Source organism: Empidonax traillii, unplaced genomic scaffold (genome assembly GCF_003031625.1).
Source record: "Empidonax traillii isolate 1590-97213 ecotype Southwest subspecies unplaced genomic scaffold, ASM303162v1 scaffold1229:size276339, whole genome shotgun sequence".
In the NCBI taxonomy this organism is placed as follows: Eukaryota; Metazoa; Chordata; class Aves; order Passeriformes; family Tyrannidae; genus Empidonax; species Empidonax traillii.
In genome coordinates this window covers 10,750-25,414 of record NW_020956422.1, presented here as the reverse complement: position 1 = coordinate 25,414, position 14,665 = coordinate 10,750, and the positions used below count along the sequence as shown (strand labels likewise).

The following is a 14,665-nucleotide window of genomic DNA, read 5'->3' as shown; positions in this document are numbered from 1 at the left end:
GCCCTCTATGGATGCAGCACAGATAACAAGCAGGTGCAGGCAATGATGCAGCCCTTTCTGCACCAGCGGCCTGACTACAGCCCAAGTGCTGCTGGTTTTGACTTGCTACTCATTAACAGGGTTCAGGCAGTGTGGTTCCCTCCATGGGACCAGCGAGGGTTGGGTATGGTGACGGTGCCACCACCCAAGCTCTGTCAGCATCTGATCCCATTGGACATGCTAGGATCTGTGACCCTCCCCATGGATGGACCATCCTAGAGTTATGGCATCCCACTAGGTGGGGCCTAGGAGTGAAGCCCACTCTACTGAGGTGGTGCAAGGGATTGCTCTTCCCTTGGACAGGGTTCCCCGAGCCTGGGGGAAAGATTTCTCCCTACCATTCTTAGCCAGTCCTTAGTTTGGCAGAGGAGTAGGGTAGGATGGGTGCCCCCAGCCTGTGATAGAACAACTTTAGGGGCCCCATACTACTCAAAACACTGTGGGGAGTGTGCCAAAAGTGACAAGACCAGTGGAGTGGGATGCATATCCAAGTCACCATCGGGGAAAATGTCCTTTTCCAGAGGGCACCAGAGGCACTGGTGAGGGCTTGCAAGGATGACAGGGGAGGGGAGCCCGTGGTTCAGTGCCACCATCCTGCTAGCTGCATACCCGGTGCAGGCGCTGAGCGTACGGCCCATGGGGTAGACGTGCCGAGCTGCCCAGAGTCACCTCGACAGGGAGTGGCTGGGCACCCCCACGCAGAGGTGAAGATCTCCCCGGAGGAGGGAACAGTCCCTCTCCTCAGCGCCTCTCCGTCCGACCCCCTGGGAGTGACCTGTGCTCGGCAGCACAGATGGAGGAGGGGAACGTTTTTGGAGTCCCCTGTTTTAGCGCCGCAGCTCTGTCAGGGACCCGCGGAGGAGCCCCGGGCAGAGGGCACCTCGCTGTTTGCTTCCAGAGCTGTCGGGAAAGAATCATCTTCTGCAGGATAAAGTCCCTGTCTACGTGGGTGTATTGCCCGTGTCCAAAGTCTACAGGCAGTAGGCTGCCTGCTGCAATCCCCGAGAGAGGGATGACTTTTAAAATATATGGGCTGATTGCAAATAAGTTACTAATAAGCCGCTTAGGCATAAGAACGGCTCTATGCATTATTTCCTAAGATCTGTTTATTTGCAAATATTTCTTTCTTTTTCGTCTTTTTTTTTTCTTTTCTTTAAATCGTTCGGGGGGGGGGGAAGTACAGAAGTTAATATTTAGACATTCATACTATTAAGTAATAGAGCTATAAACTCTCAAATAAGGCACTTTCATTTTACTTAACAATAGATAACACAACAGCGACAGTGAAACAGACCAAACAAAAGCGATCACCAAAATTGTTGTGACAGTACAATTACCCAGCTAGAAAATTTATTCAATATGCTTTACCATTGCATTGACACAGCAGGAAAAAAAAAAGCCCAGATATTCAGAGAATAATACAACAAGGCAGGAGGTATTTGGAAAAAAAAAAAAGGATTTATTTTGAAATACACTTTTAAGAGATACTTTGCCTCCTCGATTTGTTGTCGATGTGCATCTGACATGATACAAAACAAACAAACGAATTAAAAACCATATTCTGTACAGAGCTCTAAAATGAGCCGCGATTATCTACAAGATGAGCTTTACGCTTGGGTGTGGGTTGGAGAGGGGCCCGATCCTGCAGTCCGCACTCTCGAAACGAGTTTCGCAGACATGTGTTAGGAAAGCTTGGCCCCGAATCTGCGTGCGTGTCTCCGTGTATGTGTGTGCGCCCGTCTGTGAGTTCCTACAACACAGTCCTTTAGTAAAGTGGGCAAGTTGGAGCTGCCGGAGCGGGCGCGGGTCCCTGGCTGCTCTAGAAGTCCTGCCGCGGGGTGTGAGTTAGACTGTGCCGCCGTAGATCACAGTTTCGCCTGAACACTTTGCCGCACTGCTCACAGTTGTAGGGCTTGATGTCTGTATGGGTAAGAAGGTGAGTTTTCAGGTTACTTCTTTGATTAAAGGTTCTTCCACATGTGGGGCATTTGTGTGGAGATTCCTGTTCAGATTTGAAGCAAGCAAAGGATTAATCCTTCACAAACCACCTGGTTTAACGTATCACTGCACTTTTTCTCATCGCAACGCACAAATTGAGATATCGGGGGTGGACACGAACGAGAGCAATCCCGGGCGGGCGGGCGATCGCCCACCTCGCCCTGTCCTGCCCGAGAAGCCTTATTTTATACTTCTCGCGTCGTGACATTTCGCGCCCCTGTCGTGCACGGAAAGCGGTCGCCTCGCCGCCCTCCTGCTCCGGTACTCCTGCTTCCCGCCCGACCGGCACGGCGGTCCCCCCGCACCGCTCCGCTCCGCACCGCATCCCGCCGCCCCGCGCCCGCCGTCGCCGCCGGGGCAGGGTTCAGTCCTCAACGAAAAACGCCTCGAAGCAGCGGCGTGGACAAACCCGAACCCAGGGTTCACTCCCCGCCGCCAACTGCGTCCCCAGTGTCTTTAAGCCCTTCTCCCGCGGCTGCCGTTTTTCCGCGGGTCTCCCGTGGCCGCGGAGGTAACCATCGACGGCTGCCCTCCCCCGGGAAGCACGGGGCCGTCCAGTGCCGGAGCCTACTCTCTCCCCTCGCTCCCCTCCGCAACAGAGCACCGTTCCCCCGGCGGCCACCGCCCCTGTCCCGCCGCGGGCTGAGCCGAGCCGGGCCATGTCCGTGCCGGTGGCACACGCGTGGAGAGGCCGGGGAGAGCCGGGCTCACCTGCATGTGTAGGGTTTTGTGGACCGCCAGGGTCCTGGACTGGCAGAAGCCCTTCCCGCACTCCTGGCACTTGAAGGGTTTCTCTTTGGAATGGATGTACCTGTAAGGCAACCCGCGGGGTGAGCAACGCTGCCGGGGGCGCGGGGATCACCCGTTCCCAGGCCCCGCTCCCCCAAACCCAATTCCCCTCAAAATCCCTCACCCTGCTCCTCCCTCCTTCATAATTCTGTTTATGGTTAAGCTTCTTTAACGGTTCAAAACATTTGTAATAATTCGTATCGAAGTGTGAGTGCACTCTCCGGTGCCAAACCGGGACAGCATCTATGCCGCCGACCGGACACGAGATCGCTCTTCTCCGAAGGCGAAGAGGGTTCTCCGCCCTGTGGCCGCAGGCGCCGCTCGGCACCGGCAGCGGGGTGCGCAGATGAGAGGGGAGGGCGAGCGGGGAAGCGCCCACCTGCGCCCCGTCCTGCTCTCCGCACCCCCCAGGGTCGCGCTTCAGAAGCACAAAAGCCCCGGGGGTTTCCTCTCCGGGTGTGAACCCTCCCGCTTCTCCCTCAGGCAGGTGCCCGTCCCACGCAGAGAGCAGGTTTCGGCTGCCGTGGTCTCTCCGCAGCCGCGGAGTCGGAGCGGGAATTCTTCCTGCTGCTTAGGTGGCTCAGCCCGGAGCTCCCGGACCGGCTCAGCCTCATCCCCCACCCCCTCCCGAGCGGCTCACCCTACCCCGGCTCCCCTCGACCCGGCCCCGGTCCTGGTGGTCCCTCACCGGTGGTCCCGCAGGTGGTCCTGCCTCCGGAAAGCCTTGTGGCAGATGTCGCAGGTGTAAGGTCGTTCGTCCGTGTGGGTCCGCTCGTGGATGAGGAGGTTGTAGGACTTGGTGAAGTGCCTGCCGCAGAACTTGCAGATGAACTCCTTTTTCGTCTTGGAGGGCAGGCGGCCGCGGGAGGGCTTCCTGTCCGGAGACAGCTTGCTGATGCCCGTCAGAGGCGAGGCCAGTCCGGGACTCAGCTTGGCGAGCTCCCCCACTTTCGGGGGGTCCTCCTGCGTGGCGGCCACGGCCAGGTTGGCAAAGTCAAAGCGGGGCCTGTCCTTGTGCAACGCTGGGAGGACGTGGGCGATGGCCCCTTGCTTGGGGTGGAAGAGGTGCGTGGCGAAGGGGAGCGCGGGGAAAGGGAAGCGGGAGTCCACCAAGCCCTGCGCGGCCGCCATCTCCGTGATGGTGGAACGGGTGATTTCATGCACATTGGGGTAGCCCAATGTCCAGTGGTTCATGTGCATGGTTTGCACGGCGCTGAGTCCGTACAGACCTTGCAACTGGTCCACAGCTGCGGGGAAGGTGTTCACAGCCTGGAGGAAGGAGTAGTTAGTGAGTTGCAGAGACGGGTGCAGAGGGATGGGGGCTGGCAGAGCCTTGCTTCCCATCTTCCCGGGGCAGGCGCGGGCCGGCGGAGCAGCTGGTGCCTCTGCTGGGCTTCCGAGACGGGGAGAAAATCCTAAGAACAAAAAAGGGAGAAAGGAGGGGAAAGAGACTTTTACTAAGAACAGCGTGGTCCCCCTTAGCCGAGGCGAACGCAGCAACCGAGCCAGGGAGGGCCAGGCACGGCTCCGGTGCGCTGCCCTGCCGCGGCCCTGCCGCCGCGCCGCAGCCCAGGCTCCCGCCCTCCGCCCGGGCCGGCGGCCGATACTGACCCACGGCGCGATCGCTTAGACCGAAGAAGCTAAAGCGTAAAAAAAAAAAAAAAAAAGAAAAAAGAAAAAAGAAAATCTGTCTCAAACCATCCACCCCAAATTAAAATAGAAAGGAGAAAACCCAATGCGGAGCCAACCGAAGGCGCTGCAGATTCAAATTAAACGAATGGTGGAAAAATACACACGGAACGGAGACGGGGCCGGGGCCGAAGCCCCTCTGCTTCCCGTCTCCCCGCCGCCGACCCCCGCAGCGCCCACTGTTGGGACTCCCGAGCCCCCTCCCTCCTGCCCCCCGCGCCGACCCGGCCCCCGGCGTCGCTCCCACCCTCCGCCCGGCCTCCCGCGGGCGCAGAGGCCCCGACCCCGACCCCTCCTGGCTGGGGCCTCCCCGGGATGGAGCAGGGTGCTCACGGAGGGCCGAGGCAGGCCCGTGAGGGAGCGGGGGTGGGGGGGAAGGGGAAATAAACCCTGCGTTCATCCCAGCTCGGTTGCTTATTTTTCTTGCTTCAACAACAACTCATTTATCAAGATAACCGAAGGAGAGAAAAGGAGCCCCGGCCCCTCACGCACACCTCCTACCCAGCCCCCCGCGCCGCAGCCATCCCATCAGCGGCGAGGAGGGCGGCCGGCCCGGAGGCCTCCCCGGTCCGCCAAGGGCCGCCCCGCATGGCGCTGCCCCGCACCCGGATCCCTCCGTCCCGCAGGGCCAAGAAGGACGAGGGCAGCCCAGGTGGGACGGAGTGAGGACGAGTACCCCGCACCCCCTCGGCCATTCCCAGGCCGGGACCTCCGCCGGAGCGGCGGGACCGTGAGCTAATGAGCGGTGTGTGACTGTCAGAGGGTTTCACTCAGCCCACTCAACCGAAACCGCCGGGCCCGCTGCTCCCGTCGCACGGGGAGTCCCTTCAGTGGCTCCGGGGAGATGGTCCCTTCCCGCAGGGCAGGGGGGCATCAGCGCGGGGGGCAAGCCCTTGCCGTTTCCTTTTTTTGCGTTGGTTGAGGGTTCACTTCCAGCAGCCAAGACGCTGCCGCGACCCAGGAAAGCGGCCAAAGCAAGCGCCGGGGTCTCTCCGGGCCTGTAAACAAGAGGTAGGGCCGAGGGTGCCCCAGCACCTCCTGGGATTTGTGTGGAAGGACTGGCAAGGCGAAGTTTCCAAAGTAAACAAGAGACCCTCCCCCTGCCAAAATCCTACACCAAACCCCCAGAACAACAACAAAAATGAAAGAAACTCCGAGCATAGAGCCCCGCTCCGGGAGAGGCGTCCCTGTCCCCCGGGCCGCCACCGCCCCGCAGCCCTCACCAACGCTCCTGGCTCGGGCCACGCCGCTGACACCGGGCACCCTCTGGCTGGAAAGATACTTTTCGATTTTTTTTTCCTAAAACACTTTTCCTCTCCGCTTGTGGCACCGCACAGTTGGCCCACTGGGGAAAAAAATTGCGGCAAGGAGGTCAGGCTTGAGCTGCAGTGCTGCATACCCCTGTTTTCGTTTTCCTCGAGTCGTGGCTCCCCAGGGCTTCCTCTGCTGCTGCCCAGTTTTTCTCGTTTGTGATTGTATCGACACCGGGGACAGTGTTATCGATACGACCTATTATATATGGCGACCTTTTCGTTTTGTTGGAGGGGGATGGTTATATATAGAGACTTATTTTTAAAGATGTCGTAGTGTGAGTTCCTATTCGCTTTCCGCCAGGAACCGACACAGAAGCAATAAAATCGCTTTTCGCTGGCTGCTCCCGTGGCTCCTGCCTCCATCCCTGCTGCCTGCGGCTGGATTTCGGAGCCATCGGCTGGGAACTATGACCGAGGGAGGGACACTGTTTCTGTAGGGCAGAGCTCCCTCTGTTACAGCCGCGTTTGGTGGCCATGTGTGGGGGTGTCATTGCATGACGCTCGTTTTCGTGTCAAACAATCAAGTCTGACAAAACTATTCTAAACGCGAAATCCGCATTTTAAGGGAGAAACTTTTAAAACTACAATGCTGTTTGAACTGCGGTACATCTGTTACTATTTTTATTCGGAGGTAACTTTATTAAAAAAATACCATAAAGTGCCTTCCTACGTGATTTTAACGCCATTTATAACAAGGTGCGTTGGGGCGGGGGGAAAGAAAGTCAACCAAAAACGGATGTTATTTAAACTTTGGCACTTCCTTTTCCCTTTCCATTCAGAGCGCTTAATTAAATTAAGCCCGGTGCCTCGGCAGGACACTCCTTTCTACCTGCTTGCCTCCGACCTGCTGGCCCGCCCGACGCTCCCCATCCTCCCGCGGCGGGGTCGGGCCGTGCCCCGAGGGCGCTGCCGTCATTCCCGGGGAGCGGGTGGGCCCTGGGTCGCCTTCGCTCCCCGCCGGCCCCACTAGAAGCCGCGACCGCCGGTCCCGGCGCAGCCAGGTGTTTCCACGCACCGAGGATTTCCCCAGTGGCACCCGCGGATCAGCCCCGCTGTCCGCGCACGGACGGGCTTCTCCCCGCTAGGAATTTCTCATGAAGGACATGGGCTGCGCGCTCCGTGAAGCCCCCGCCTGGCCCCACACCAACGGGCCCGCGGCATGCGGGGGGCACCCGCATCCCAAATTGCCGCGGAGCTGCGAACTGAAAGTAAGCCCGGCGGTCCCGCGCTCCTGGCCGAGGGGACGCTTCGCTCTCGGGGCGGCCGCCCCGCTCCCGCCGACGGCAGTGGGCAGGGCGGGCCGGGGGAGCCAGTCACCTACCGAAGCCTGCTGCTCCTCCCGGGGCAACGCTGAGGCGGCGGCCACGGCACCTTCACGGAGACATTAGATCCACAGCGAAGGCGCTCAGCGGGGCCGGGGCTCGGCGGCGGACGGCATGTTGCGGAGGGCTGAGCGGCTGGGAGCTCTGGCCGAGGCGGTCCCGGGGCCCCGGCATAGACCGCCGCCACCCACCCGCAGCCTCCCGCCTTCGACCCCGGCGAGGCTCGGCGCGAGTCTGAGCCGCCCCCTGCCCGGTCCATCACATTTCAGCGGTGAGTGGCGTGGAGCGCTGTCCCCGCCCGCCCGCCGCCGCCGCCGGCCCACCCCGCGGCTCGCTCAGCCCTGCGCTCGGGGCCGCGCCGCTCCGCCCCGACGGGACGGGACCGCCCCCGGCTGCGGCCCCGGCCCGCCCCGCCGCGCCGGCCCCACTGTTTACTTGTGTTTGGGTAGCAACTGGGCTTTAAAGGGGCAGGACGCCCCCCGCTTTCCCCGCGTCACCTAAGGTGACTTTTCTCTCTGCGAAAATCCCGACGCCTCTCGCCCTGCTGCCGGTCGCGGAGATTTGCGCACTCCTTGCGCCTCACTGCCCGCCTCGGCCACCTGCCTGCGTGCCCCAGTCGGGGTGACATAAGTGGCTTAAATATCTAAAATAACTCCCCCAAAGCCAGAGCGTGGGTTTTTGTGGGTGCCTACGTCTCCAAGGGGGGGTTGCAGTTAAAGCTCACATCCAAATGGCTTCGTGGCCGTCATGTCGAGTCGCCCTGGGGATCCACCCTTCAGCAACTCAGCGCTACCCTTCCATTGCGATTGAGGCGCCTAAAGGCAGATTCCCAAAGAGAATCTCTGCGGAGGCAACCCCGTGCTCGGTGACTAAGCACACAATCCCTACCTGGAACAGACACAGTTTCGAAAGCAGTTTCGATTTATTAACGGGGAATTTACTGCTAAATGGGGCCTTCGTGACCCTCTTCAAATTTCCTGATTAGAGCGCTCTATTCACGTTCGTCGACAGCCGCAATACATGGTGGTTGCACATGGTGAATTTCAGTCACATTTTCATCTGTAACGTTATCTTGTTCTGTGCATTACTTAAATCACATGTATGGGGAATTTAATTTATAATCTGGACTAGAAATTGGAACCAGGATTTGAAAAGTACGGAAAGACGTGGGGGAAAATGGACCTTAAAGGACAGCTATGAAAATTTTTCAGAGGTAGGGTCTATGCTCGTTAGTTCGAGCCTGAGGAAGAGAACACAAGTGACGGCTCCAACGAGATTTTTAATCCTTTTAGTGTGCAGAGAAAAAAAATAATCAAAGAGGGAAATAGGAGCCGGCGGTGTCCCTTCACAGCGAAGCGCAGCCGAGGCTGGCGCACGTTGCAGCCCGCGGCTGCCTCCGGCCACCGGGGCTATTTTTCGTTTCTTTTCAAAAATCCTTGCTTCGAAAATGCCCCAGACGTCCCAAATAAATAGCACTTCTTCTCTCGGGCAGTAAGGATAGGAGGTTCACAATTCTGAGAGAAGGAGAAATTCCCACATGCTGGGTGCGACATGGGTACGGGCGACCGCGGGAGCCTGCGCGGGGCGAGGACTTGGCCGCGGTGGGGCTGGGGGGCTCCGGTAGGGCGCAGGGCAGGGACCCTTATCCTCTCTCTTTTGCTTTCTAGAAAGAGGCCAGTTGCTTCAAGAACGAAGTGAAAGGGGAACTTTACAGCTGCAATTTCTTCCCCCCGCTGCTGGCTTGTGGATATCAAGAACAATCCCCCCGGACAGAAGGATCAAAGGGAGATTGTTTCGGGAGAAATTTAATTTCTTGCCCTTTACAGTAAGGAAAAAATAAGCCATGCTTGCCGGGGAAAAATATAAATAAATAATTTTCTATCTATCTATCTATCTATGTATAAAGGAAAACCAACCCAAAAGAAATTTAAAAAAAATCACTAGACAACGGAACCCAAATCCCAAAGCGACCAGGCAAGGAAAAAAGCCTCAAAGCGGAGTTAACTCGGGAGACGGACGGCGCGGTCTGGGGTTGCTGCCCGGGCGTTCCTGATAGTTTCGGCTGCGCCGGGAGCGGGTAAAGCCGCGCTCTCTCACCATCCGCAGCACTGCCGCCCCGCAAGACTGCGCTGACCGGGGAGCTCCCGGTGACCCCGTCACAGCTCCGCTCGGCCCGGCCGGCAGGTGCGAGAGCCGGCGGCGTGGCCCGCCCATGCTGCCGCGGCGCCTCGGCACCCGGCGGAGGCCAAGGTCGCTCGCACGCCGGGGAGCGGACAGCCGTCGAGCGAGGGTGACACCAGAGGGGGCACGGGCCACCGGTCCCGCGTCACCTTTCCGCGTCCACGTCGGGCAGGAGCCTCTCGCTCCACGGGTCTTACTCCCCCTCGGCGGGGCAGCCGCCCCGCTATGCCCGGGCCGGGCGCGGGCACGGCCGGGCGGTGCGGGGGAAGCGCCCGGGACCCCGCAGTGCCCGGCGGCGGCGGCCCGCGGTGCTGCAGTGCCGCCTGCAGGTCGGCGCGGGGCCCTGCGCGCTCCGTCCGCCACGGCACCGTCTCTTGCTGCGGCCCCGCGGCCACCGGGCGCGTTGGGTGGGAGTCCTGGCGGACTCAGCGCGTTAGGTGGGTGTCTCGGCCCAGTGTAGAGCTCTGCCCGGGAGCGGCGCGGAGCCTCAGTGAGGGGCGGAGGTAGCACCGCTATCCTCGGGCATCCGGGGGCTTAGCCCGCACTGCCTTCTCCCACCCGCGAGTCCTGCCGGTCATCTCAGCCTTACCCCTACTCTCTCCTCCCCCGCCCCCCAAAAATATACATCCGGAGCGCTGGATTCCGTCCAAGGAGATAGGCAGTGCTTGTTCTCGTTGCGATGAACAGATTAAAGCAGTTCCTCTGCGGCCGTGAAACCTGGGGCAAACCTTGACCATCCCCCCCTTTGAGCACAGAAATGCGTCCGTGAGACGGCAGCGAGGCCCCGCGGTGGCGCTTGGCGGAGCCTCCCGCGGGACACCGTGTGCTGCTGCAGTGCGCGATGCGCGCACCGAGAGGCTCAGACCGCCGCTGTCGGCACTGGGGGGCTGCGGTCGCTGGGGACTCATCCCCGCGAAAATGAATTTTCAGAGGGGGTTGGAGTTGTGCCCACAGACGTCGCTGGAGGGAGAAGGGCAGCGGGTATCCGGGCCGGCTCACGACCGGGGCTACGCCAAAGGGAAGGGGAGCACAATCCCGCCGCACCCTGATTTGGGAGGCGCTCCGACGGCCCTCGACGGTCGCTGACTCGGGGAGCGCTGCCGGGGCGCGCAGGGCAGAGCTGGGCACCCGCGGACCGGGTCCAGCCCCAGGCTACCCCGGCCAACAGACAGGCCTGTGCTGCAAACGACTCGGGCTACAGACCGAGGGCTTAATTCTTTTATTTTAAGGAAAACAGTGACCGCCCGTCGAACTGACATCTGACTCCTTTGGTGTTTCTGGGTGACTAAATCATCACCGACTTAGCTCCGATTTATTGGGGTGGGATATTTTGTTTTGTTTTTTAATGAACCAGTCAGGAAATGCCAAGATTTGACAAACAGGCGTAGGCGGCCGGGGACGCGGCGCTTGGCAGGCTCCGGGGCTTATCGCCGATGAAACTCCAGCTCAGAGTCCCCCTTTTCTCTCCTCCGACTCAGATCCCCGTAGAACATCGTTGCGAATAATTTCCATGAAAGAAGAAAGCAATTAAGCACGCAACGGCCTCAGCGGGCTGGATGCCGCCCGCCTCTCCCACGGGCGCGCAAGCCCCGCCAGCCCCACGCCTGTGGCCCCTGCCCGCGGTCCGGGCCGCAAGGCCGCCCCTGGGCGATAGGGAGCGGGCCCAACCGCACCACCCGCGGCTCCGCGGCCCGCCCCGACGCCTCCCCTAAGTGCATTACCACCACAGCCAGCCCGACGGGTGCTTCCTCCTCGCCTTCCCCTCGCTAGGGAGCACGGAGGCCCAGGGGCTTTTCCTCTCCGGCCGCGGCAGCGGCCGTGCCCCCCTCCCCGCTCCCGACGGCTGCCGGCCCCCAGTCGGACACCGCAGAAGTGTCAAAATGCCCTTGGCGAAGATCGGCTTCTCCGTGTGCACGGCGGTGGGGGCCGCTCATCCCGCGGAACTTGCGCGCTGTGCCGCAGCTGTTGCCGCGGGGCAGTAGCGCGGGGCGGATGGGGCGACGAAGGATGCAGAGGCGGCCGCCGGTGCCGCGGGGACCGCGGAGAGGAAGCCGCTCGCTGCGGTGTTACCACTTTGCATAGACGGAGGGCCCCGAGCCCTCGACAAATCGACTTTTCCAGCTTAAAGTGTTCCTTCCCCCGCCATCAACAATGAGAGGTTTTTGTGGTGCCTGAAGTGAGCAGTTGTCAAGACGTAAAGAAATACAACATGCCCTACCTCACTATAGTTTGGTTTAAGCAGCCTTTTGGCTAAAGTCTTTCCTGCCGTCAGCACTGAAACACTGAGCAGGGCTGTGCTGTGGAAGCACAGACACCGATCACACATGAGCCCCTGTCTTATTGCTCCGTACCTCACCGCCCTCCCGCTACCCTCCGGCAAGTTGAGCCCAGGGACAGCAGAGGGTCCCCAGTCTGGCAGGCTTTGCTTACTCTCTCGTGATGGCATTTTACCTCTCTCTTGGCAGCCGTGCCAAAGGACAGCCTGTAAGGTGAAGGTCGGCAGAGCTTCAGGGCCGCCTGCCTGCTGCATGACCATGGGCTTGTACGCTCTGCTCCTGCTTAAAGGGGGGTTTCAGGCTACGATGAAGTTCTGCAGCTGCCTCAGGCTGAAAGGATCACGAAGTTTGCAATCTCAGAGCCAACTGTTAGGAGGGAAATCTAAAAGAAATACTGTGTATAAGCAATAAATTGGTTGAAGAAATGCAGTTGTACATTTGGTCGCATGCCTCGTAACTCACCTAGGACATGAGAACTCCAAGGCACCAGAGAACAGGGCCCATACATCTTGTCCTGTGGCGTATATTAAATAACTCAATTTCCTTTTAAGAATTTGCTATATCCCAGTGAATAACTTGATTTCTCAAATAAAATTAATGTTATAGAGTGTAAGTCAGCAAACAATAGAAAAGTTCAGAGTGTTTTTTCCAGTTGTAAACATGCAGAATCCATATGGTCATTAGATACATCTGCGGGTTAAGCACTGATTTGTTTATGCAAGCCTGATGCTTATGATACTCTTAAACTGGGACTATTCTGTCGAATGCATGTATACAGTAATCCCCTTTTACCTACCCTCTACATATGTGTTTCCTGTTTTCAGCATGCATTCTCAATGTGTAAACTGTGGTGAAGGATATGTTATAAACCAGGATACTGTGGAGCATTTCAGATATTTTCAGAGCATTACAAGCACGGTTCAACCATATGCAAACCATCACTTACAGTTGTGCACAATGTGTATATTAATCTCTGTGTGGTTTTGTCCATTGTTTGTGGCACCTAATTCAAAGAGAAGGACATTAATTGTTATTACAAAAGAGTACCAATTGTTCCTGGGCAGACTGACCCCTAGAATGTCCAAACCTTACTGATGAAATCCTGTCCTTAATACAATCGGGGTTTTTAAAGGCTAAGTTACTGAAGATTGCTGAAATACGAGGAAATTGAGAGAAAGCTTAACGGGGTAAGGCACTCGAAAACTCTTAAAGACACTGCCAAGGCTGCAGTCACCCTGTATCTCTACTTGGATAAGACCCAAAAAACATTTAAGCACATGCTAAAGTTCAATGCTACCTGGGGCAGTATCTAAGCAGCGCTTCAATGTCTTTATATGCCAAAGTCACCTGCTGAATATGTGTTTTGCTGCTGATTTAAAATATTTACTGAATCAGGGATATTATTTTCAGATTGCCTCATAAAAATAAACAAACTAAATAAAAAAGTTTATAAAAGATCCAAGAACAGTTTCTGTCCTAGGCAAGAATTTTCATCGTTCCTGCTTTTATATCCTTTTCCATGAGTTAAGTTGTTGGCTGTGTCATCTGTATGACTACCTTGTTTTTGCCTTAAGTGCTGGTGTTCTCTTCAGCTTCTGCTGCCACCTCATAGCGCCACTATGTGCATCATCCTGTTGGGTGAAAGGACAGTTGCTCCAAAACAAAGTCTGTGGATGTGATGCTAATGGATACACCTTAGAGATTTTGCAGTGCAGAACAGCTTGAATCTAGCTTGTGGCATGGGAAGAAGAGCCCTTTTTCTCCATGAACTCTCCACAGCCACTGTGGGGAAAGATCAGGGCAAGATCACTCTGGAGTACAGTCAAAGCAACAGTTACAGATCAGTTCAAGAGTGGAACTGAGCTGGGCATGGACCAGAAAACTTTCTGGTAAAGAATATTCTTCTATCTCATTTCCCTTCTCTTCAAGATGAGCCCTTGTCGTGGTTTTGCTCTAGGTCAATTTGCTTAGAAGAAGACACGCAGTGTGTCATGGCAAACAGCCTCTGGTCTCTGGGTATTGTGAGTCAGCAATGGGCTGAGAGCATGTGAAACAGGATGAGTCAGAGTGAAGCCCCAGCAGTGGGTTTCCACCTTTGCTCATGGACTTCTGTTTTCTGTTCCTGTGGTGGTATAGGTCCCTGCTCAGGGGACTCACTTTCTGGTTGCCCTCCTTAGTTCCCTTTCACAGACCCCACAGGGGTAAGGTGCAGTGAAGGGAAGGATAAAGGATAGGATGAAGATAGTGAATGGCACTTTTCCTGGTTTAGTCCATAGTAGATGGCATGGTCCACCTCATAAACAATATCCATGATTATTGCAGGTCTGCCTTGTTTGCGTTAACTATTTCATTTATTTGACTTGCCCACCCATGGTAGGCTGGTGAAAATTATTAGTTTTTATGCTATTCTTTCAAATTTCACTTTGGGAACTGTTTCCTGGAAAAATACAAATCTCATTCATTTCAGCACCAGAACTCATTTTAGCACCGGAGAAGTGCTGAAAGCTGAGGACGTGACACTGCAGCAGAAACAGAACTGACTCGAGGCCTCTTATTTTCAGCTTCAGTGAAAAGGGGAAAGAGAAACTGTCAGCCAAATCACAAACTTTCCAGTGTAATATATATTCCCCTTTTCAACTTCATTTGTCCTGATGATGACTTGGTGTTCAAACGTAACCAGGAGCTTTTGAATTTCACTGTTGTCATGAATCTGCCTATTTCTGAACTGCTGGATGGAGCCTGCCTGTGAAAGTACAGCACTCTGCTGTTTCAGGAGGCTGCAGAGACCCTGGGACAAGGAATGCAATAAGAGCAAGGATCTATGGCATCTGCAAGACCAGGGGCTTTCAGGGAGCCTAAGGAGAGTGCCTATGGAGAGTTGTGAGGAAATCTCCATCCTTAACAGAAATTCTCAGGAGAGAGAAATGAAAGCTGAGTATAGAAAATGAAAAATTATTTTCTGAATCCAGGAATGGTCCCACAAGAAGACTGATGAAGCCACCTGACAGGATTTATGAACAAAATATATCTTGTGCTCGAATTCTTTGTGAAACCTGAA

At 56.7% G+C, this 14,665-nt stretch overlaps 1 protein-coding gene across 3 annotated transcripts; it reads right to left on the bottom strand.

The window, feature by feature from the left end:
- Positions 1 to 1,276: 1,276 nt before the first annotated feature.
- On the bottom strand, positions 1,277 to 7,314 carry OSR2 (odd-skipped related transciption factor 2). Of its 3 annotated transcripts, XM_027905983.1 has the most exons (4): positions 7,150 to 7,314; positions 3,515 to 4,241; positions 2,749 to 2,848; positions 1,277 to 2,041 (listed from the first exon to the last, which is right to left on the bottom strand). In XM_027905983.1, exons 2-4 carry the CDS (start codon positions 4,168 to 4,170, stop codon positions 1,859 to 1,861), a joined length of 939 nt encoding a protein of 312 aa, XP_027761784.1. In that variant the 5' UTR covers positions 4,171 to 4,241; positions 7,150 to 7,314; the 3' UTR covers positions 1,277 to 1,858. The 3 variants fall into 3 exon arrangements, with proteins under 3 accessions (XP_027761784.1, XP_027761783.1, XP_027761785.1); XM_027905982.1 differs by lacking the exon at positions 7,150 to 7,314 and having other exon boundaries at positions 3,515 to 4,328; XM_027905984.1 differs by lacking the exon at positions 7,150 to 7,314 and having other exon boundaries at positions 1,277 to 1,959; positions 3,515 to 4,328.
- Positions 7,315 to 14,665: the final 7,351 nt, after the last annotated feature.

Coding starts and splice junctions, on each gene's coding strand:
- OSR2 (XM_027905983.1), bottom strand. CDS start 4,170: ATGGGAAGCAAGGCTCTGCCAGCCCCCATCCCTCTGCACCCGTCTCTG. Junction 2,849..3,514: donor GACCACCTGCGGGACCACCG/GTGAGGGACCAC, acceptor GTTGCCTTACAG/GTACATCCATTCCAAAGAGA. Junction 2,042..2,748: donor ACAAAACCCTACACATGCAG/GTGAGCCCGGCT, acceptor AAATCTGAACAG/GAATCTCCACACAAATGCCC.